This window comes from Camelus ferus, chromosome 16 (assembly GCF_009834535.1).
Source record: "Camelus ferus isolate YT-003-E chromosome 16, BCGSAC_Cfer_1.0, whole genome shotgun sequence".
Taxonomy (NCBI): Eukaryota; Metazoa; Chordata; class Mammalia; order Artiodactyla; family Camelidae; genus Camelus; species Camelus ferus.
Window position 1 is genome coordinate 48,244,860 of NC_045711.1, and position 23,239 is coordinate 48,268,098.

At 54.3% G+C, this 23,239-nt stretch overlaps 2 protein-coding genes across 3 annotated transcripts; one reads left to right on the top strand and one right to left on the bottom strand.

Annotated features, from left to right (window-relative positions):
* The first annotated feature begins 1,216 nt into the window (after positions 1–1,216).
* Positions 1,217–4,836, top strand: RPL19 (ribosomal protein L19). Its single transcript, XM_032457907.1, has 6 exons — positions 1,217–1,345; positions 2,296–2,402; positions 3,109–3,231; positions 3,853–3,973; positions 4,183–4,293; positions 4,629–4,836. The coding sequence occupies exons 1-6, from the start codon at positions 1,341–1,343 to the stop codon at positions 4,750–4,752; spliced, it is 591 nt and encodes a 196-aa protein (XP_032313798.1). The 5' UTR covers positions 1,217–1,340; the 3' UTR covers positions 4,753–4,836.
* A 4,722-nt stretch (positions 4,837–9,558) lies between these two features.
* Positions 9,559–22,243, bottom strand: STAC2 (SH3 and cysteine rich domain 2). 2 transcript variants are annotated; one of them, XM_032457908.1, is made up of 11 exons: positions 21,706–22,243; positions 15,398–15,704; positions 14,937–15,034; positions 14,667–14,757; positions 13,521–13,633; positions 13,358–13,430; positions 13,204–13,265; positions 12,673–12,770; positions 12,235–12,286; positions 11,739–11,876; positions 9,559–11,164 (listed from the first exon to the last, which is right to left on the bottom strand). In XM_032457908.1, the coding sequence occupies exons 1-11, from the start codon at positions 21,793–21,795 to the stop codon at positions 11,060–11,062; spliced, it is 1,227 nt and encodes a 408-aa protein (XP_032313799.1). In that variant the 5' UTR covers positions 21,796–22,243; the 3' UTR covers positions 9,559–11,059. The 2 variants fall into 2 exon arrangements, with proteins under 2 accessions (XP_032313799.1, XP_032313800.1); XM_032457909.1 differs by having other exon boundaries at positions 15,659–15,704; positions 21,706–22,242.
* Between the last annotated feature and the right edge of the window lie 996 nt (positions 22,244–23,239).

Below are 23,239 nucleotides of genomic sequence, written 5' to 3' on the forward strand. Positions count from 1 at the left end.
CAACCTTCTGTGTTCTGCTGGAGGGGAGACTGTAGAATATACTTCTCACCCTGGGTTCTGCAACAAGTGATGTCCAGCCTAAGCCATTTCTCTGATCACATCACTTTGAGAATGAAGATGAAGCTCATTAGTATTGTTCCATGAACAGACCCAACCCTGAGAAGGACTCTCTTCTTCCACTTGGGCATAAGAGAGCCTGGTTTGACAGAGAAGGCATGGGTTCTGTAGTCAGAAAGACCTGGATTTTCAATTTCTGCTACCTCACTCAGCTGTAAAACGACAATGACTCTAATTGCGTTGTGAGCAAGTGGTATAAATTTTGCTTCCTTTCCTTTTTTTTTTTTTTTTTTTTTGCCTTCTCAGCTCTATTTAGCAGCCAGGAAAGTCAGATGATAGATACGGGGTTATCAGCTGGAGTGAAGCAAAGATTTGGGGTCACAACTCAAGATCTAGGTTTCTTGGACCCCAGAATATTCTCCTTGGGTTTTTGTATTGGGTACTCCAGAGCAGGAGGAATGAATTATGACAGGTCCTGTCATTCGATTTTTTTTTTCAGACTTTCACAACTATTCATTCACTATTTCTCTAAGTGCTTTCTATGTGTAAAGCTCCATGGCCACTGTAGTACGGCAGAAGCAAAAACAAAAACTAGTTTCCTGCCACCAAAGAGCTTGTCTTAATACCATCCTTTGCAAATTGCAAAGGTTAACTCGTGATGTTTCACAACTTGACTTCGGATATACTAGAATTAGGGACACTATACAAAAGAGGAAACTGAGGCATAGATTAAGGACCACAGTGGCTCAAAAACAAACGTGTTTCGTGAGCTATTCTGCGCTCCAGGAGCTCCCAATTTCTGGGAGAGTGAATAAAAGATTGCTTTTGTCCGATATCTGCCCTCATTATTCTCTCTTTCTTCATTATTAATTTTTTTTTTCCCGCTAATAAATCCAGCGAATCTAGAGAGCCTGCGAAGAGTAGGCCACTCTAGCAAAACTCCGTCATCCCGCCTGCGCAAACAAGCTGACTTCCGGCTTCCACTACCCACGTGATCAGGCATCCTTGCTGCGCATGCCCAATAGGAAGTCGGACTATACCACTTTCCCCGACCGAAGGGGTATATTTTCTTTGTTTTTAAGTTTAAAACCCATTCCTGACATTTATCTTCTATTATTCTGGGCCTTTACAGAAGATATAAGTAAGTTTAGGGTCTCAGAAGATGAAAGGACCGGAGAGGAATACGGGCGAAAGCGGAGCGGAGGATGGGCTCTCCCCTTCACAGATAATGGGAGGAGACTGGCGAGAGCGAATTCTTTCCTTTCGGCGCTGCGGCCGCAGCCATGAGGTAAGGCCGCTGGGGTCTCCGATATTGTTTGATTCCCGTTGCTGGGGGACTGTGCGGCTCAGAACCGCGGCCCGGGGTGGGAGAGGTGAGGTGGAGATGACCCTGAAGCGACTGGCCCCGGAGCTAGCGGTCGGCCGGAGCACACTAGTACCTGGCTTCAGAGGGTGGGGGTGGGGGAGCGTCTCGGGAAGTGTACGCCGGGGGAGGGTAGGATCCCTGGACCCACACGTGTCCCGGACTTCCCACGCGGGCAGAGGAAAGGCGGCGGCAGGGACTGGGCTGTGGTCCCCTTACTTGCTGGGCTGATTTATGGATCCGAGCCTATCTCTGCTTCCATGAGACGGAGGACAGGCCTTGCGTAGGCCCCAGGCTTCTGACTGCCTAGAGTGAGGTGATCTCTAGAACTTTGAAGCCTTCTGCCCCGTAGACCTATTATAAGAAAATATTTAAGGCTAGTTTATTACTGTGGTAAGACGAGGAAAACGAAACAAATAGCTAGACTAGCAAATCAGGTTCACTGGCCACTTTTTTTCTTCACTTTTTTTAAAATTGTCTATTTGGGATTCTTTAAACTCTTTTTTGAACTGAATACCAGAAAGTGCGTAAGCCTCCTCTTGTTCCAGTTTTATCCGTTAGTCTCATTTTCCAGAGTTAAGACTTGGTTTAGACTTTGTCTTCATCCTCGGGTGGGCAGTTGCTACTACAGGAAGGCGTAGCCACAGCTTTAACAAAGATCTTCATAAAGGAAAAAGTCCTTAATCTAGCGGTAGGTTGTGGGCGGCAGAAAGGTGGGGGGTGGTGTTTGTCCCTAGTATTATATACATATACATGTCCACTTTCCTGCAGGTTTTACAATGTTGGGAAACTTCGGAGGGCAGATCTTGCTTGTTGTGTTCATTCTTTCCCAGGAGTGGCTTCCAGGTCCTGATAGTGTTTTCTGTTTGTCACAGTATGCTCAGGCTTCAGAAGAGGCTTGCCTCCAGTGTCCTCCGCTGTGGCAAGAAAAAAGTCTGGTTGGACCCCAATGAGACCAATGAAATCGCCAACGCCAACTCCCGTAAGTTCTTGGCATCTTTGTCCTTTCTTCACCGTATCCCTTTCTCATCCTCTATGAAATGGAAGATGGCACAATTGTGTTGGCTCTTGAACCTAGGAGAGCTCATAGTCTGGGGGGGGGTCTTATAAAGTGGAGGAGTCATAATAGTTATTACTAGAGTGGATGTTTTTTACAGCTGTGTGAAGGATTTATGAAAAGGTAGTTCAGGGACTTGGGAGTTGAAATGGCCAAAGAAATGATGAAGTGGGAAGACCTGGGGCCTCAGGCTTTAGTAGATGCCTGTTGGCATATAATTATTCAGATGTCAGTCCTGCAGATAGCATTGATACGCCTACGTTACTTCTGTATAATACTGTTACAGGGGGAAAAAGTATTCAGTGACATTTGCTAAAGATGATAAGGCAGACTTCATTCAGGATCACTGTAATAGTTAATGGGGACCAGTACAATGGGATTTTTACAGTTGGGGAGGGAGATTGGGCTCAAATCCGAATAGAGCCTGGGCAAGTGGGAATTTATAGTCAAGGAGAGTGGTGTAGGAGAGTCAGTGGATATAGAGAGAATGTGCTGTAAAACACCACTTTCTACCATTTTTGAAAACAATATGAGCACTGTCTCTCTGGCCTGTCCTATTTGGACTTGACTGTGACTGGTGTTCTTGGGGCTAAGCCCTAGCTAACTGACCAGGTGCATTATGTTTTCCCAGGTCAGCAGATCCGGAAGCTGATCAAAGATGGGTTGATCATCCGAAAGCCTGTGACTGTCCATTCCCGGGCTCGATGCCGGAAAAATACCTTAGCCCGCCGGAAGGGCAGGCATATGGGCATAGGTAAGTGTGTTCTTCCCCTTTGTCTAAGACTTAGAGTAGGTGCTTATGTCTAGACTGAGATACATTCAGGATCCTTCTGTCTCATCTTGAGCCCTTTTTTTTTTCAAGTATTCCATGGTACTTGGTGTGTTTTCTCTTTGTGGCAGTCAGAAAATTGGCACTAGTGTTGGAGTTGAAGGCATTGGTACGTTTATTGAGCACCTACGCTCTGTCAAGGATTCTAGTGGATACTTGGAAAATGTTCAGTAAATCCTCCAACCACTTTCTAGGGTCAGAGTGATCTAGGGAGATGAAGGTCACACAACCTTTAAAAACCCCTTCCAGCTTACTCCTTCCAGAGCTTACTGCTCTGGTTCATGCCCTGTCATCCGCATTCTGCGTGAAGTGAATGGGGAGTAATTGCCTTGTTTGTGCTTCCTTAAAAATGAGGAAATGAAAGAAATCAAATACTTGGGCTCATCATCTATAAAATGGAGATAATGCTACTTAAAATGAAGTACAACACTTGGCATATGACCCAGTGAATTATAAAGTGAGAAATTGGTAGCTGTTGTTGTGACCAACCACCTGGCTCTAGTAATCCAGACGCACTGCAGCGGGCCTGACTCATCCTCCTCGCAGGAAAGCGAAAGGGTACTGCCAATGCTCGAATGCCTGAGAAGGTAACCTGGATGAGGAGGATGAGAATTCTGCGCCGGCTGCTCAGAAGGTACCGTGAATCTAAGAAGATTGACCGTCACATGTAAGTATTTTGGGCCCACCAAGACCCGTTGCTGCTTTGCACAAACTGTCTCATTGGCCTTGGGGAGGGAGGAAAGTAGTCCCTGCAGCAAGGGGAAAGGGGAAAGGAACCCTACATGCTTAGGGACCTTGTATAGAGGAACAGATTCCAGGGGCCAACCTCTGTTGATCCCACTGCTGACCAGAACCTCTACGCCTTGTACCCTGCAGGTATCACAGCCTGTACCTGAAAGTGAAAGGTAACGTGTTCAAAAACAAGCGGATCCTCATGGAACACATCCACAAGCTAAAAGCAGACAAGGCTCGCAAGAAGCTTCTGGCGTAAGTTTCTTCAGGAATTGGCCTCTGTCACGGGCAGGTTCTTTGACCTTTATTATGAAGGTTCTCCTGAGATACTGAAAAAGTGCTAGTGTCTAATCTTGACTTACGTGCAGTCTCTTCACAATACAGCTGTTAGAGGTATGTGCTCCTTTGTCCTGTACAGATCTGCACACCACCTACCATCTATGTCTGGGTGGTGTAGGGACTGGCAGTAAATTAAAGCAGGAGCTGTTGGTGTCCCTAGCAACTTCCCGAGCTAACTAGGTTCAGAGGGTTCTGGGCGTGTGCTTCTGTCTCCCCAGCAACTTACCCATCTTCTCTCTTCCATCACCCAGTGACCAGGCCGAGGCCCGCAGGTCTAAGACCAAGGAAGCACGGAAGCGCCGTGAAGAGCGGCTCCAGGCCAAGAAGGAGGAGATCATCAAGACTCTGTCCAAGGAGGAAGAGACCAAGAAATAAACTTCTCCTCTTGTCTGTACATAGTGGCCTTGGCGATTACATGGATCACTCATTCAATAAAACAAGCGTTTATCTGTTTCCAAAGTTGTTGGCTGCTTGGTGGATCTTCACTATTTACAGGGCAAGAACTGAGGACTGGGTTATAGGCTCATGCCCCTCCATCCAAGCAAGGGAAAGAGTGGCTTCTATCCAAGCCTCAAATATTGTGCTTCAAAACTGCCCTTTGCAGCAGGGCATGAGTGGCACGTTGGACGCTGCCCTTTACAGCAGGGTACGAGTGGCACCTTGGACGTGGTCTCAAATGGTGGTAGTTGTGACTTGAATTCTCACATATTTTTTAAAAAAACAAAATAATATGCTTAGACTTCTCAACTGCACTTAGATCCAAGGTTGAAATCTACTGCCTTGGAACTCCAGGGCAATGGGAATTTGAACCACCACCAATCCAGAGGCTATGATGGCTGGACTGCTAACTACCTAAGCTGTCTGATTCAGACAGCCTTACTGAGATACAACAAGCTGTCTTTCTGAGCATTCCAGTTTCTGTTTCTAAGTTTTTTTCTTCCCTATCCTATCAAGGCTTCTGTTTTGTTTTTGTTGGTTAAAACTATCACAAATGGCCTAAAGTTTTTTCCTTTAGCTTTCTCAGAAATGGGAGTAAAGGCACATAACGTACACACTTGTCACAGCCATTTTGAGTTGCTTAATTTATACCCCCTTTTACAAATGAGGTTTTATTTCGCCACTTACCTGGTAGTAATAACTGCCAATAAATTTTTCAATAAACTGTTCTGTGAGCCAAGTAGTGTGAAGCAGCTTACATTGACTCATTGATTCTCTAATGTCACCACATTGTAAAGTCGTGTATCAGCTTCTCCATTTTGCAGATGAGAAAAAGTGTTGGGAGTCACCTGTTCTGCCTGAGCCAAGTGCATTGTTGGGGGTGGCGGGTAAGTAAAATACTACTTTATGGACATTGACTGTGGAGGCTGAGGAAGAAGTCTGGCATGCTCCCCAGGCCTCGAGCTTTGGAGGACTGAGCAGGAGATCCCCTTTGGTGATCAGGAGACAGGACCAGTCGGGGTGAGAATGGCTAGAAGAGCAAATGGGTGGCAGTTTGGGGGACAGGTGTCCAGGGCGAGGGGGTCGATCAGCCAGTGCCAATACAGGAGTGCCAGCTCAGGTGAGAGGTCAGGTTGGGGAGGAAAGTTGCACAGCAAGAACTGATGTGCCCGTCCTGGTTACCTCCCTGCCCTCCACCCTTCTCAAGAGGAATTCTTGTTTGCGGGCAGTAAAACAGGAAGGCCAGTAGGGAACCTTCAGGGCGTGTGCTGGGCTGATGTTCCCACTTACGCTTGTGTGAGAAAGGCAGGGCTAAAGTGGTCTCGGGGGCAGTGGGCTTCTCCCTAGCTCTGCCTGCAGTGCCCTCATCCAGTCTGGACAGGGTGGGGAGGTGGGTAGCCCAAATCAGGGAAGTCCAGGCAGAAATACCCAGTCTCCAGCATATCAGTGAGCCTGGGCTAAGAAAACTGATTTCAGGCTCACTGTTGCCACTGTAGCCACCTGTGCATAATGTATCCTTGTTCTCATCCTTTGCCATTCCACATGGGGGCGCCGTGGCCTAGAAGAGGAAGGGCCTTGGCCAGGCTTGGAACATGAGGCACTTCCTTTCCAGGCCCAGACCAGAGGAGGAAGGGCGCTGAAGGCTGCCCACCTCCACCCCATCCAGGCATTAGAGGGATGACCAGAAGGAGAATAAGATACTCAAGCAAGAGACCCTCACTGGGATTCCTGAGCCTACAGCACATAAAACAGATCCCATGGTGGACCAGGAGATGGCGCTGTTCCCTCACAGGTAACTGAAGGTGAAGGAAACTCCCTCACTTTTAGGGGGTATTGGAGGGAGGCTGGAGTGGCAGGGAAGTATCAGGTTGTAGGAACCTATTTCTTGGGAAGCCTTAGGTTCAGTCACCTCTTTTTGAAGCTCACCCCCGGCCCCAAGTTACCTCTTTCCGCCAGGGTCCTCTAACCCCTTCCCAGGGCAGTGCCTGGGAGCGGCCCCTTACAACTGCTGGGTCTCTTCCAGGTCCTGGAGCCTGGTGAAATTCTAATGAAAAGATATGTCCATTCTCTCAAGAACATGCAACTGGTCCCATCATATAATTTTGCATACCTTTTAAAGGGGTTCATAGCCCCCAGGTAAAGGGTCCCCAGGCAAGTCCAACACCATTTCTGGAGGAGGAAACAGGTCCGGAGGGGCCAGTGACTCCCTAGAAGCCCAGTGTTGCACGAACACTGGCACCCGCCTTCGATTCCTCCAGACTTGGGAGGATGAGACTCAGAGTGGGCTGCAATGGAGGTACAAACCACAGCTGCTGCTGCAGGGCCATGAGCTGGAGAAGGGGTGCAGAGTCCTGGGCCCCCTTCCTGGTGCACTCTCTGAGGCTGAGACAGGGACCACCTAGGCTGGCTTCCCGAAAGCACAGGGAAGGCTGAGGCTGGAAGTACACACTGCCTTCCTTGCACTCGTCCGGCAGATGCCCCCAGGCTTTCTCAAGCACAGAGGAGAGGGCAGTAAGAATGGTGGGAGATGGGGAGGGTATAGCTCAGTGGTAGAGCACAGGCTTAGCATGTATGAGGTCCTGGGTTCAATCCCCAGCACCCCCATTAAAAAAATTAAACTTTAAAAAATAATAATAAATAAATAAACCTAACCCCCGCCCCAAAGGAAAAAACTAAAACAACAAAAAAAGAATGGTGGGCAGTAAAGAAGGCTGAAGAAGTCAAAGGGAATGGTGCTAGCAAGATGAGTGGAGTTTCACAGAGGGTCTCACTTCCCCCGCAGTGTGTCTCCCCCAAGATCTCCTACATCTGGTATCCATCTCTCTGTCCTTTTAGGCCTCTAGTCTCTGGCCCCCAGACTCCCCCTCTTTTGCCATCTCCCGTAAGCCTAGATAACCTTAATCCCCACACTATACATGCCGGGTTAAGCTCAGGCTGAGGTGGGGGAATAGAGGGCACGTGCGGGACAGGCAACAGAGCCAAATGGTGGGTTAGCACCTCCAGCAAGTTGTTGGGCATCCTCTGCCCCCGGCCAACAGTGTTGCTGCTCCTGCCACCCCCAGAGTGGGCACGGATGAGGGCAGAGGCTACGGGGGGGGCACCAGCTGTTCCCAGCCCCCAGGCTGTGAGCATGCTGTCAGCGGTTCAGCCACCCAAAAAAGCTGCTGTGCTCAGCAGTGCGGCAAATCGGCTGGGAAGGAGGTGGGGGTCCAGGCCAGCTGCTGGCTGGGGCAGACACAAGTGGGTGTGCAGAAGGTTTGCCTGAAAAGCTCTCACTCTCTCCAATGGGGTGGGATCTAAGCCCCAGGAGCCCCTGGCCCAGCACCTCAAGGTGTCTCTGTTTCCATCTTCCTGGTTTAAGGCACTGAGGGACCCAGGATCAGGTGGGGGAAGAGCTGAACTGGGAGGCAAGAGATATAATTTCTGAAACCAACTCGACTACTAACTTGCTGGATGACCTTGGGCAAGTTACTAGTCTACTCTGGGCTTCAGTTTCTCGTATAAAAAGGGCAAGTTTGGGCTGGATAATCTGAATGATCATGGGCAAGCCATCTAATACCTCTGTGCCTCAGTTTCTTGTCTGTGAAAAGTGGCTGCCACCACTTTCCTCACTGGGTAGTTAGAAGATAAAATAAAATCAAGGTCCTGGCATGATCCTGGGGTCACAGTGGGTGCCTATTTGTGTGAGTTTCCCTCTCTTGAAGCCTTTGGACAGGGTTTGTGACCCTTTATCCACTCCCATCATCAGGGGTCCTAGGAAGGGGGATCACCTTCCTCCTGCCCCCCCCCAAGCTCTAGGGTCTTCCCTAGATGAAGGGGCCCAAAGAAAGCTCAGCGGGGGACCCAGGGTCTGGTCCCATCTGGCCTACCTTGATTTGGGGGTGGGGGGCTGGAAGGCAAAACCGGGTAGATGCCCTTCCGAAGCAGCAGGCCCCCACTCCCTCTGGATTCTGGCAGCACCGTGCTGCCCTAGCACCCCCGCAGCCCGCCTCTCTCTCCCTCAGCTCGCCTCTCTGCCTATAAATAGCACAGGACGTGCTCGCGGTGGGCATGACGCGGCTGGGCGGGCGGAGGGGAAAGAGACAGCTCTGCCGGAGCAGGTGGGCGGCGGGCACCGCTGCAGGAGGGGCGCCACCGCCGGCCCCTTGTGCCAGGCTCCTGATGGCGGGTGTGATTGAGTCATCTCAGGCCCAGTGTCTGCGACTGTCTTTGCCGCCAGCCTATCTGTCTCGGGCTTAAGGGGCTGCGGGGAAGAGGCTGATCTTGGGTGGGTATTGAGCCCCCCAGATCCCGGGCACAGCTGTTCTCGGAGGGCACCTCTGGGTGGGTAGCAACGGTCCAGATGGGGAGATGTGTGTCCGCCCCCTGCCCGACGCAGGTGAGCATCCAACCAGAAAGTGACCGCAGCCCCACTCTCTCTCCCTTCTGCACCCCCCAGATCTCCTCCCCCTCTTCCTCAGGGCCTTTCCACGTCATTCTCCCCACTGGCTCTCCCCAACCCCTTCTCTCAAACCCAGATTCAGCCTGGATCAGGTTGCTTGGGTGGTAGGGAGTGAGGCAGCTTGCGGGAAGAAGGAGGTTTCGTTGTTACCGCTGGTCCCAGCCCCAGCATCCCTCCTCTCAGAGATGAGCACACTGTCCCACCTTATGGCCGTCCCCTTTCAACACCTCCAGCCCTGCCGACTCCCTGCCCCTTCCCTTCCTCTAGCCCAAGCAGATAGATAGATACACAGAACAGGCAGGTTGGGATGAGAAACATTTAATTAGGGGCCTGGGGGCTCAGCAATGCCCCAGCAGACCCATCATGCAGCCTCATGTACAGTGGGCACTGGGCCCGCCCCTGGGATATTGCTGGGGCGGGGGGGGGGGCCTCATGGCAGCAAACAGGGCACTGTGGCTTAAGCCCCCCTCTGCGAGGGAGAATTGGGGCAGGGGGCAGTGGGTGGGAGGACATACCCCTCCCACTGCATGGGAGGGTATGACTGTGCCCAGGATGGGGGTGGCATTGGCTGGCATGATCAAGGGCACAAGAGGAGGCTCTGAGCTTGGGGAGAGAGAGGTTGGCACCAGAGAAAAGCAACCTGCAAGGGAGAGGTCCTCTTTGTGTGCCCCTATCCCCCGAGGGTGCCTACCCTCTTCCTTTCCTGGTGGCCAAACAGAATTCTTTATCTGTCTCCCACTCTCTCTTCCTCCCAGGGATCTGTGTCCTGGGCGAGGGAGCAGATACAGCTAGAAAAGGGACCCCTGAAAGAGCAGCCCTGTCCCCTGCAGAGGCCGAAGGGAGGGGTGGGGGAGGGCCATTGCGAGATCAGCCCTGAGGGTGGCACTCCTGGGGTGGGCAGGGGCCCCCTCAACTCCGACAGAAACTGCGAAGTACGGCCTTCCCGGGTGGTCAGTCCCGCCACTGGGGGCTTTTAGTGTCCTGACAGTGACATGGGGGTTGTTCTGACATGGGCCAGTTTTTCATTCTCAGTTGGGTTTCTGTGTTCAGGCTGCTCTTCGGTGTCCTTTTCCAGCTAACAACGGTAGGGTGAGGCTGCTCTGTGGTGACTCTCCTCCTTGAGGGGATAGTCTCTGTGCCATACCCTTGCCAGAACTCAGCCCTCCCCTCCTCTGTCCGCCTAGGTTTCAAGTAATGGGAGAGAGAACTGCAGAACTTTCCTGAGAAGTGATAGAGTGACAGAGGTGGTGAGGCCAGGAGGTGGACTCAGGATGCCCCGAATTTCCTCCCCACTGAGGGTGGAGGGCTGAGGGACCTGGGAAGCATCTTCCCGAGGTCCCACTTCCAAAGGGGCAGCTGCAAGGTCACACACAGAGAGACCCGAGCAGAGGCTCTGTGAGGAGAGGGGAGCCGTCAGGCATGCAGAGTGGTGAGGGCGTGGTGTGGGAAGGCGCTGGAAGAGGCAGCAGAGAAGTTCCCTGGGAACTTCCTCTCAGGGCTGGATTCAGCATGGCAACTGGACTGGCAGTCCCTGGGCTCTGGGTGGAGCTACTAGAAACTTCGCATTCCCTCCCACTTTTTCCTTCTCTCTGCCCCCAAATCTCAGAGCAGCAACCTCCTCAGGGCACCCTAGGGCCCAAGAAATAAAACCTTCCTCAGTGCAGAAGGCTCCCAAGCCATGGTGAGTGGCCCTGAGGAGAGAAGGAGGGAGGAAGAGTGTGGGCAGATGCCCGCTCCCCTCCTGGGGCCAGAAGCGAGGACCGGGCACAGGTAGGGTTGGCATCTGGGTTCTCGTGGCTCCTCTCAGATCTCGGTCAGGGCGTCGGCTGGCACCAGGCCCCGTTTCTTGCCACTGCTGACGCGGATGAAGCCATCAGCATCCTTGGTCCTGCCCACGCCCACACAGATCTGAGCCAGAGAGACACGAAGCTGAAGCCTGGCACTGCCTACGTCCCTGGCCCTGAGTCCTGCTGATGTCTCCCAGGGGGCCTATCCCAGGGGATGATGTGGGACCAGCATCAGACGTGGCTGAAACTGGGCTGATGGGAGCAGATCCCACGACGGTACAAGGGGCAGCAGCCAGACCAGGCCATCAGCAGACACCAAGCAGCACTTTGGGGCTGACCTTTGAGAGCAGCTGGTCTATTGTCCAGCAAGACTCCCATTTCATCCAGGAGGTAACAGGGAGAAAAGGACTTGCCCAAGGGTAACAACAGCTCAAAGGCAGAGCCAGCATTCAGACCCGAGCCTTCAGCTCCTCCCCCAACTGTCTCTAACATAACTCCGCCCCCTGCCAGTGGTGGCCACCAGCCCCAATTCCCAGCAGGAGATGACAGGAGGGCCCTGCAGTCCCACTGCTTCTGACCTGCCTTCCCTCCTGCTACCAGGCTGCAGGTATCCTCCTCCAGCGCGCTTGCCCACACCACTGCCCGCCTCTCTCCCACTCACCCCACTCCAGCCGCTGTAGGGCCCAGGCCCTCACCTGGTTTTCCTTGAGGCTCATGTAGCCTTGTTCCTTGTTCCCGGAGAAGGGTTGGCAGCAGCGCCAAACGTTCTCTCCCGGCCTCACCCGCTGCACAAAATTGGCTGGGAAGAAGCCAACCCGGTCGCCAATCTTGCCCTGGGGATGAGGCCAGCAATGAGCACCCGTGACACCCCAACCCCTACTGCTTTCTCTAGACCCAGTGCCCTGGGAGCCAGTGCCATCATCCTCCTGATCGTGGGCTCTGTCTTTCCGAGCCGCTAGTCGGGTGGCTTCTGGGCCGGGCAGGGGACAAGGTGGGCAGAGGGACAAGCCTGGTGGGGAGGGGCAAAGAGAGAGCAAGGCCTGAGGGGTGGGCCTAGGCCTGGCTAGGGCCGGTGGAGGAAGGAGAGGAGGTCTTTGGGGTCGGAGAGAAGGCCGGGCAGTGCCCTCTGAGGGTGGGGGCTAGTGAGGTGCCTGCCACTCCCCACCCTTCGCTCCCACCCTGCCAAGTCACCTTCCACCAGTCCTCGTTCGAGTCATCCACCAGCATGATCCGATCTCCAGGCCTGGGAGGAGAGAGCCGGGGTAGCATATGGGGCAGGAGGGAGCTGCCCGCTCTGTATCCCAGTAGTCCTAGGCCCCCCTGCCCCCTGCATGCCCCCCTCGGCTGGGGGAGGATCCTTGATGCCTTTGGAGGACCCTGTGTGACCACAGGTGTGGCAGACACTCTTCAGGACAGAGGCTGGGCAGGGGACAGGAGACATGACATCAGTACTAATCCCTCTTGGACTCTGACACTTCTGTCTCCTCTTTGGGCTCAGGAGCCTCAAGCATGCCAGGAGAAGGTTCCTGAAGGTCCCCTTCACACTCATGTTCCAAGGTCTGGGAGCACAGAGCCTTGAGGTTGGAGCCAGGCAGCTGCCGGGTGGGGCTGGGCCGCAGGAGGACTTACTGCAAAGCCAGATCATTGTTCTCCTGGGGCAGAAACTTGTAGAGCGCGACGTAGGAGTACATGGGCCCCACATCCTTCCGTAGCGGGGGCCTAGGGGGCTGTGGGAAAGCTCTGGATCATTGATGGGAGGGTGACACCTTTCTCACTCTCCCGCTGTCCCCTTGCCCTGACCTTGCCTACCCTGGGGGCTGGGAGGTGGGACACAGTGCTCTTGGGTCAATGAGAGCAAGAGGTCAGACTCTCCTATCTGCTGTGCTCACATGGCCCTGAAGGGACCGGGCAATGGACAGAGAAGGGGGATCACCTCTGCCCGCCACACCCTGGCACTGCCCACCCTTGGGGAAATCAGAGCTGTTGAAATAGACTTTGAGTCTCTCCCTGGCACTGCCCATCCCTGTAGGCTGAGGGTAAATGATGGAGCGGTGATACTCCCGCTCACCACACTCTCACCCACCTAGGGATCAGTGACAGGGAGAAGATACATCCCCTTCCCACCTGGCCTGTCAATGCTCAGTGCCAACATTGCCTCACCTGCTGTCCAGGGCTCTTCTCCTCTGGTCCTGACCCTTCGCTCTCGGCCGGGGCTGTGAATACTGGAGATGGCAGGGTGGGGCCGGGGTGTGAGGCAGCGGGTAGCGGCCCGCACTGTGTTCCATTCCTGCCCCTGGTCCCCAACCCCACTCACCGCTGTCGCCAGGGCCCTCCTCTGAACTGCGGATGCTGCCTTCCCCATCCTCGGTCAGCTCATCCCGCTCGCTCTGGGGACACAGAGAAGGGAGGGCTCAGACCCTTGACCCCCACCCTCAGAGACCCCTGCCCCCAAGGCTCCCCTTTGATGCCCAACATACCAGGCTCTGTGTGGGGGACTCAGAGGTGCTGCTGAAGCTGGAGCGGTTCATCAGGGCCAAGGAGGTGCCATAGCGCAGGGTCTCATAGACCGGGTCCACCTTCCCGCTGGCCCCTGCCAAATAGCCATGGTCAAGGCTGGACACCCAGCTGTCAACCTGGCTCTGCCCTGAAGCCCTCTATCTCAGCCGTGGCTGCCCCACTGGCTCCCCACCTCAGACTAGCTGACCTCCGCCTCTCCCCTCACCTGCCCCTCCCAGGTCTTCTCATCACAGTGAGAGCTCCCTGTCCTCCCACGATGCACAAGCAGAAACCAGGAGCATCCTGGACCCCCTGCCCTCCTCACTGCCCATATTCACTCCATCACCTCATCCTACCTCCAAAACATGTCTAGAGTCTGCCCATTTCTCTCTATGTCCACTGCTACCAGCCTGGTCCAAGCTACCAAACTCTTCCTCAGCAATTGGCCTCCCAACTGGTCACCCTGCTTCCACTGCAGCCCCTCCAATCCATACAGTAGCCAGAATGCTCTTGTCAAAATGCAAAAATTGACCTCAAAGTCAAAAAACACTCCTAGAATGGACCCCGAGCTCCTGTACCCATGGTCCCCTTTCACCCCTTCACTCTCACTGCCTCGACTCCAGCCTTGTTTTCCTTTTTTTGACCCTCTGCCCCTTCCTCTCTGGCCTGCCTTCTGTCCACAGTGGTCTTCTCCAGATCCTCAGACTAATTCCCCATCTTTCAAGTCTCTTGGATGCCTTCAATGGCTCTGTGGATGAGGCTGGTGCCTGCTTTTTCCTCTCTTTATTTCCTTTCCTTCTGTTTCAGGCATTCATCGAACAATGATTCACTGATGATTTGTGTGATTATCTATTTCATGTCTAGTTCCCTTACTAGACCATGACCAGTGTCCCTGGCACTTAGTAGCTGCTCAGTAAAGTGTTGGATGGATGTATGGATGAATGGATGGATGGATGGATGGATGAATGAATGAATGAACTCTACATACAGGACAGGAGCATCCAAAAAAGGGAAGTGGTAGCAATGCCAAGGGCAGGCAGTGCCAGCGTGACTCAGGTGCCCTTCTGTGGAGTACATGGGTCTCTCATCACATCGCAGTGGGATCAGAGGCAACGGTGGACACTCACCCGTGGGTGAGGACTCTTTGCTTGTGGCACAGGCTGGTGGCGGATTATGCACCAGGAGAGGGGAGCTGAAGTTGCGGCGGAAGGAGGAGGACTGTGGTAAGAGGGGCAGAGAGATGGCATGGGAGGTCACAGCACACTCTCTGAAAGCCTGGCCTTCCCGAAGCCCAAACACCACCCCGCCTGCGGAACCAGCCTACAGGGAGCACTCATTCTCCCACATGCCAGTGCTGGGAACACTCAGCCAGCCATCTCCGCATGGTCCCCACTCACCGTCTTGCCTGGGCATTGCTGGTGGGAGATCTCTTCGGAGCACCAGAGGTGGACGCTGGCTTTGCAAGTCTTACACCGCAAGCCCTGCTTGGAGTTTCCTGGGAAGAATTTGTGTTCGGCAAGAAGGTTTGGTCAAGAGAGGCTACATCCAATGTCCAGGAGCAAAGAAGGCAGGTTGGGGTGCAGAGAAGCAAGGAGTTGGGCATCTTCATGCCAGCTTGGGGCCTGGCCTGATCCCCTACACGGTCAGAGTGGGAACTGGCCCTAAAGCCTGAGTTGTTAGTAAACACAGCAACACTGGGCTCCCACCCACCCCCAAGGGTGCTTGTGTGTCCACCCAGGGGGAGCAGCACAGTCAGGACTGGGGGCCCTGAAGTGTAAGAGCCCAATTTATCAGGCAGTTTTCCAGTCCACTCCCCATCCCCACTCTGGCCCCTCCCATTAGCACCCCAGGCACCTACCCACAATGAGCTGGTGGCACAGCTCACAGGGGCTGGCTCGCTTGAAGACGTGTTCTTGGAAGCTGTGCAGCCTCACTGGTTTGAGTGGTGCCAGGGGGCGGGGGATGGGGCAGGGGGACGGGGCTGGGGTGGATAGGCCCCTCTCCGTGGAGGCCAGAGGTGGAGAGGGAGGGGGCAGTGGGGTCGGGGGCGTCAGGAGCACCTCGGTGGGACACTTGAGCTCAGAGCCCGAGCGAAGGAAGAAGTTCTCCACACTCTTACTTCGGAGGATGGTCTTGAGAGAGAGCGAGCGCTTGAACCGCTGGAGCTGAGAGGGGAAGAGGGGCTGTGGGCGGAAGCCTTGAGGGGGCTAGCTCCCTGCGATCTGTCCTTGGCCAGGGGCAGCCTGAAGGCTGAGAACCAGAGATGAAGCACTAAGAGAGAGGCTGCCGAGTTCCAGAAGGTAGATCACCATCCCAGATGCCCATAGAAGCCAGACAGGAAATCTCTTGGAGCAAAGGAGGTCTCACCAGTCAGGCACTGAATTAGGAGTGGTGGGGACTGTGGCAAACTGGATGGCCAGTGAGCCGCTGCTCTAGCCAATTGGAGCTAGTCCATGGGGGCAGCCCAGCATTGCACAGCTTCCCAATTTTTAAAAAGAAACCTAGACTTTTATGTAAAATTGGATAAAAACAAATTCAAGAGGTTTTATTTCCCTTTTTCTTTGCAGAAATGGTAGTATACTATATCTCCTGCGCCATGATTTTCTCATTTCACAGTAAATCTTGGAAACCGTTCCATACCAATACATAAAGTGTTTCATCATTTTTTTTTATGGCTGTACAGGAATTTCATTGAATAGGTATACTATTTACTTGAGTTAAAAAAATAGTACTTTGGGGACCAAGCAAAACACAACAGGTCCCCAGTTCTTGAACAGGGAGTGGGGGACTGGTCGCCTTGGACCCTCACCTTCAAGGCTGAAGGGCTGCAACACCCCAGCACCGCCACGGCCCCGCCCCAGCTCAGGCTCCAGCACACTCAGTCTGTTTCGGGGTCAGAGCTCTTTGCTCCCACCTTGTCCATCCCCACCTGTTCTCCGTGCAGCTGCCAGGGAGGTGATCCCTGACCCTGCAAAAACCCTTTCGTGGCTCCTCAGGACCCAGCCAAGGGCCTTGTCCCAGCAATGAAACTGCAATTTGGCCACACCTGTCCTTCTGTCCCATGCCTTCCACCTCAGCCCAGATGTGAGGATTTGAACTCCTCTGTGTTGTACATCTCTGAGCTTATGTCCTCTTCTCTGGCCTTAGGCAATTAATTCCCGCTTTTTTCTTCAGGGTTTCCAGTGACTCTTTCTCCTCTGGGAAGCTATCTCTTCTGCAGGAATTCCATTTGGTGGGACCACTCCCTCCTCAGGGGCCACTGCACAGTAAATGACTTCCATTATAGCTCCAACCAGATTTATGTGGTCACTTACTTCCCACTCCTCCAGGAGTCTTTGAGCCCCTAGAGGGCAGAGAAAGTTGCTTCAAGTCCCCATAGTGGGCCTCAACACCTCGTAGGTGCTCAGTTAGTGTTTATTGGATAGATGAGAGTGGCTGGAATCCTACATGGAGCCCATGTTCTGGAGCGCAGGGTAGATTCTGCAGTGAGGCCAGAGTTCTTTCTACCGCTCACCCAAACACACCCTTTTTCTGCCCAGAGTGAGCTCTGCACCTCCCCATGTAGACCCTTGCACCCCTCCCCTCCTGCTGAGAGCCCTTACCCTGCCTGCTCCTTTCTACCAGTGATAGAAGAAGGGGGCCAGAGGCCTGGCTCTGGGCAGCGAGACTTGGCTAGTGTTCCTGGCTGGCACTCTGGGCAGTCTGTGTGCCATGGCTGCCAGCTTGGCAATCACGACAAGAGAATGGGGTGGTGGCCCCTCTAGGCCTGGGGAGGTCAGCAGGCCACACAACAGAGGAGGAAGCAGATAGGGAAATGTTTGGGCACAAGGCAGGCCCTGGTGTGCTCACTGAAAGGCCAGAGCCCTGTGGTGACTGGCAAGCTGAGTTGCCCAGCTCCTTCCAAATCCAGCTTCCTGGACAGCACTTTTGGCTTCTTTGTGTCTCCGAGAAGCAGGGCCCCAGGCCCCAGGTGCCTGGGCCTTGGGGCAGAGATGGTGGCCCAGAGGGACAATTCATTAGAGCACAAATGTGTTCTATGGACCAAAGGTGGTTCTGGGGGCTCTGACTGGCCCAGAGAGATGAGTGAACCACCCACTGCTTTGCCCAGAGGCCATGGGAAAGAGGCCTCTGGGAGGATGTACTAGGGGTCGGGGCAAAATGAAACCTGCTGCCTGAAGGCAAGTCACTTCACGTTGTCTCTCTGAGCCTCAGCTTCCCCACATCCAGGAGGAAGGAGTCAGGACTAGATGCTGTCTAAGCAATGCGGGCTCAAGTCCCTCAAGCAGAAACCTGAACTGGACATAATGAGGTGCTGTCGCTGTCAGAGTCCTGGAACTGAGCTAGCACATCGTACATAGCATCTCATTAATCCTGGAATGCCCCTCTGAGGTGGTGACAATTATTGTCCCACTTTTCAGATGAGGAACTGAGGCTCATTAGGGGTTAAGTCACTCGCTCATCATGAGGCCTCAGGTGGTAAGTAGCAGAGCCAGGACTTGAACCAGTGGCTTTGGTTGTAGAGCCCAGGTGACCAGAAGCAGGCCGGTGCTCTAGGCCCTGCCTTGGCCCTCACCTCTGCCCCTCATTTGTGCCATAGGCTTGTCCATCAAGTTAGTCATGAAACTTAGGGTTAGAAGGGACTTGAAAGACTGGCTACCAAGAGCAGTCCCCACTCTGCACTGCCCTGACCATGTCCCCTCTGAATTGCTGACTCTGTTGGTCACCTTTTGGGACAGGAAGCACACCCTTTCTTGGGACAGTCATTCCATCTTTGGGCAGCTGCAATCACTGGAAAGTGCTTCCCTATATAGAGCTGAAACCTGCCTCCCTGCCAATCGGCCCTGGTTCCTCCCTTGGCTCCAGAAAGGACTACTCCCTCTTACACACATCAGTCCTTCAAATATTTGAAGACATCAATCATGTTCCCCTCTCCCAAGGCCATTATTTCCAAAGTAATCCTCACAGGATGAGGTCTCAAGCCTCTGTACTCTCCAGCCTGTGCTCTTTCCTGGTCGCCCCTCTGGCATTAGTGCCAAGAGCCACCTCTGCAGAGTCTAGAGGCCTCTGGAACAGAATGTTCCCCAGCACCAGGGCAGCCTTGGCTCCCTGGTTCAGTTGTGAGCCCCAGATCCCAGGAGAGTGGAGAAGCGGGAAGGAATGCCATCTGGGGTGGCTGTCAGATGTCAAGGGCTGTGGCTGGAGGGAGGATGAGGACACTTCTGCCAAATGGCTTAATGCCTGCCCACTCCAGAGACATCTGACTTGGCTACCCAATACTCATTTTGGCTCAGCCTAGCCAGATATTCCTACTCCTGGGACTCCTAGTTCCCAGAGAAGACCTTTCCCCACCTCCTCACCAGCTATCTTTTTGGTGCCCCCACTGCCCCAAGACCCAATCCCTGGCATGTTGGCACCCTGGATCCCATTCCCTCCCAAATCGCCAGGAGCCTTGTCTGGCTTGGAGCCTGGACCACCAAGCCTATTATTCTAAATCCCTTCCTGGAGGCAGAGCTTGCTTCCTCCCCATCTCTCCACACCCTGGACAGTCCCTTCCTTCCTCAATACCCCACAGCATCTCCTCACTTCCTGCCAGCTCCTGAGAGAGCATGAGGCAGCTGGTGGCAGGTGGTGGCAGATGTGACACAAGCTGACTCAGATAGTAGAGCTGGCATGGCAGAGTCTTCCCAAGAATGGCACCAGAGGGAGTGATGGCAGGCCCTATGTAGCACGATGAGATGGGGACCCAGAGAGGGTGATGCTGACACTAAGAGGGGCACTGAGTAGCCTGGGTGCAGGAGTGATATCCAACCTTTAGGTGGGCAGGAGGCTGGACTTGGGCTGGCAAGAAATGCCCAGGGGACCCCAAACACTGGTGAATAAGTCTGAAATGTTGGCTTCACTGCCTAATGGGCACCAGCAACCAGCCTCAAGCTGAGCAGGGTGGGCAGCAACCAACCCTTTCCCTGCCTTCTCCTCCACCCCAACAGTCTGAAGACAGAAGCTTCTTTGGGACAAGTTTAGGTAGGGGGATGGGAGGAGACTGGCAAGTGGGTCTGAATTCCCTCTCTGCCCACCTCTGCCCTCCTGAGGACTTTCCCCCGAGACTTGCAGCCCAGCCTGTGTTATTACTGAGTCTTTCATAAGGGTGAGGTACGGGTGAGGTACAGGTGAGGGGGCAAAGGGGCAGGGCTCCAACTGGCCTGGCAGAGAGGGACCAGGTCAGGTATACACTCTGCTTCTTTCCCTGCTCCTCCAATCTCTGTGGCTCAGACCCAGAGGTGATGGCATGGGATGGGTCCTTGGGCTGGGAGGAGGGAGGTACAGTCCTGCCAGGCCCTGACCGCCCCCTCCCCCCACAGCAAGCCTGCAGCCTGCTGCCTGCTGAGGCAGCACTACCCAGCACTCCTGCCTGCTTTCGGAGAGCTCTTAGGGAGAGGGCTGAGTGACCAAGCCATAGTGTGGGAAGTAGGCGGGACCTTGGAGCCCCCCAGTCACCTGAGAAGCAAACAGAGGGGTTTTATATGTCTGTCCAAGGTGACTAGAAGACAACTAGAAAAGGTCAGGGGCATTGGAACTCAGGGTGGGGCTCAGTTCCTGGAATCCTCTGCTTGAAAGAAGCTGTCACAAATATTCGAAGCAATATCCTCCTACCCTGGCAATTCATGCCTTTCCCAGTAGACTTGGCTCTCTGAGAGGGAGTTAACTCTGTGGTCTGAGAGCCTGAGTTCTCATTCCTTAGAAGGGAGCAGAAGGTTAAGTGTGAATCTGAAGACTTGGACATAGAAATCCAACGGGTCCCTCTGGCTTAGGGAGGGGAAGACTACCTAGGATGCCTCAGCCAGACTCCATCCACTCTGGCCCTACTCATCTTCCCTTGGTCACTCCTCTGATGACCTTGACCTTGAATTAACCTCATATCCTAAGGGATGGTCAAGACAGAATTAGGAGGAAGTTGGGCATTGGAAAGAGCTATAGATGAGCTAGTGATACCAGGGGGGATCCAAAGACCCCACCCACTTGTGGTCCTGGCTGCGCCTCTTCTCATCTGGAAACAAGAGCCTGGTGGGAAAAATTTCCCAGGGTGGAAAGGAGAGAGTAGTCTTGGCCTGAAGCCTGGGGTTGGTGGGGGGAGGGAGAGCACTGTCCCTGCTCTCTCATCCTCAGGCAGGCTCAGGTTGCTTCCCGCAGAACTTTGCGGGTCAGCACCTAGAACTTGGGGAGGGAGCAGACTGATTAGAGGTGGTGGTGGTGGGGTGTTGAATATGAGCGGTGTTCTCACCCGCCCCACCCCCTTCAGTGCCAGAAGTCTGGGCTCCGCCTGACTTCTTCGGGGAATAATTTATTCATTGTGACTCCCGCAGGAGTAACAATCATACATAATTAGGGTTAATTATGACATTCATTAATTACGATGACTTCTTGTTTTGCTTCTACCTGCTCCCCCACAACCCGAGCCCCCGTCCCGCTGGCGGGGTGGGGGTTGAGGCTGCCTTTCCGCTCGGGAGCCGCAACAGCATTCCCCGGTCCCCGCCTGGGGAAGCTGCGCACCCCCCGGGCCACGGCCTCACGTCCATGAGCCTAACCTGGTTGAGAGGAGGGGAATATAGGACTGCGATGGGTCAGAGAGATATGTCTAGAGAGACTCAGAGATAAATACACAGAGACGCCGAGAGAACCCGGGAGAGACGCACACATATATACCAAGACAGAGACAAAAAGGTTGTAGAGACATTTTCAGAGAGACACAGGCAAAAAGAGAGACTGAGCTACAGACTGGAGGACACGGATGGGGTGCGCCTCGCGTGCACACATGGGTGCGTACATCGGCCCACACCCGCTACACACCTCTACACACTCCCTCCGCCTTCGCTGCACCGACTCCCTCCAACAAAGCCGAGTTACAACCTCCCCAGAGGGTCGCGGCGGCGGGTCCGCTCATCACGCGCTCAAGGGCCTGTCGTGTTTGTGTGATGTGGGCTCCTTGTGGCCCCTCGTCACGAACCCATTGCCACCGGGTCGCCGCGCGGAGCCTTAGGGACCACACGCCCCCCCCCCACAGTGACACCAGAGCACCCGAGGCCACAGTGTCGTGACCGTGTCGGGAGGAGGGCGCCCCAGCTGGGGGCTCACTGAGTAGGGGTCTAGGCCTCGAGCCTCCCAAGTTACCTTGGTTTCCTGGAGGGCAGAGACGGTCCCCGGGGAGGTGTGGGTGGCCGTGTCATCCGGTTCGTTCTCCTTCTCGCTCATTTCGGTCATGGTTAGGGGAGAAGGGAAGAGAGGATGCCGAGACCCGACGGCAGCCCAGCTGGAGGCAGGCTGAGGGTGGCAGGCGTCTCTCTGGGAACCTTAAGCCCTTTTCTAGAGACTGCCCCCACAGTGAACCCCAGGAGAAAACTCCCAGGCAAAGCAACCCCCGACTCCCGAGTGCGGGCAGAGAAAGTTCCCGGGTTGGCAGGTAACAGGAGGTAATTACACGGAACCGCGGGAACAGGAGGACCCCAGGAGTGAGGACCCACGGTCTGCAGAGGATGCTGCTCAGAGCGAGGGGAGGAGGGAAGTGGGGACTCCGGGATGAGCCGAGGGAGGGAGCGACGGAGCTGTCCGTGTCCGGCCGGCTCCGCTGTCCTCTGCGCCCGCCCCCCCATCCTCCTCCCCCTCCCCTCGCCGGCCCCAGCCCAGCACCCGGCGGCCCCTCCTCCCAGTCCTCGCCTCCCAACTTTGATTTAGGAGGTCGCCTTCTCCCTCCCCCTTCCCTCCGCTGCTCCCCCTCGCCGCTATGCAAATCAGATTCTCAGCTATTGGCTGCCGCGGTGGCCAGGAGGGCAAGCTGGGCGGAGCCTGGAGGGGCTCGACAAGATGGGGAGGGGCTTGGAGGGTAAAGAAGTGGAGGGGGCATTTTTACCCTGAAAAACCCGGAATTAGGGTGGGTTTCGTGACAAGGTTGAAAGAAGGCTCGGGAGATCGTATTAGATTCTGGATGGGGTTTCAGGGAATAGAAATAGGTTGGCTCTCCAAAAGGATAGCCGAGAGTGAGATGAAGGTAGGACTTCCTGATAGCGAAACCGAAAAAGGATGGCGACCCTTCTGCCCCATTAACTGGATGCCTCTCTGCCCTGGAGACACTCTCTCCAAATATACACGTGCTTGGACTATGAGGTAGGGGTTCCCTCAGCAGAGAATGGACAACTTAACATCGTGTATCAAAGGCTAGGCCTGTTCTGGAAAGCAGGACAACTATACTGCTTTCCAGTCTTGTTGTCCGGACTTCAGCATAGAATAGGTCTCAGTCCCCACACTTAAGGTCCCCAAACCTCTCCAAGACACGCCCCCCTCCTAAAGAGCCTGCCACAAATGGAGTTAGATGGGGGTGGGGTGGGGTGGATAAGGAGTGGTGAGAGGAAGAAAGTACTTACCCTCCAAATCGTCCCCTGCCACTTGGTCTAAATCTACCTCTTCTAATGCATGTCGCTTTACCTGCCATTTTCCCAAGTTGTCCTCCCTCAACTCCTGCCGCTTCTAGCCCTGACCAAAATGTCTAGCTTCATCCCTTGGCCTGTTCAAGAAAATGGAGGTAGGTTGGAGGTTGAGAGCATCCTTCCCTGCCTGGGTGTGGGTGGAGAGGCTTCTTGATCTAAGCCTCCCTCTTCATCTGTTTTGGGTGATGAGATGGGGGTTGGGTAGCACCCAAGGGGGTCTTGCC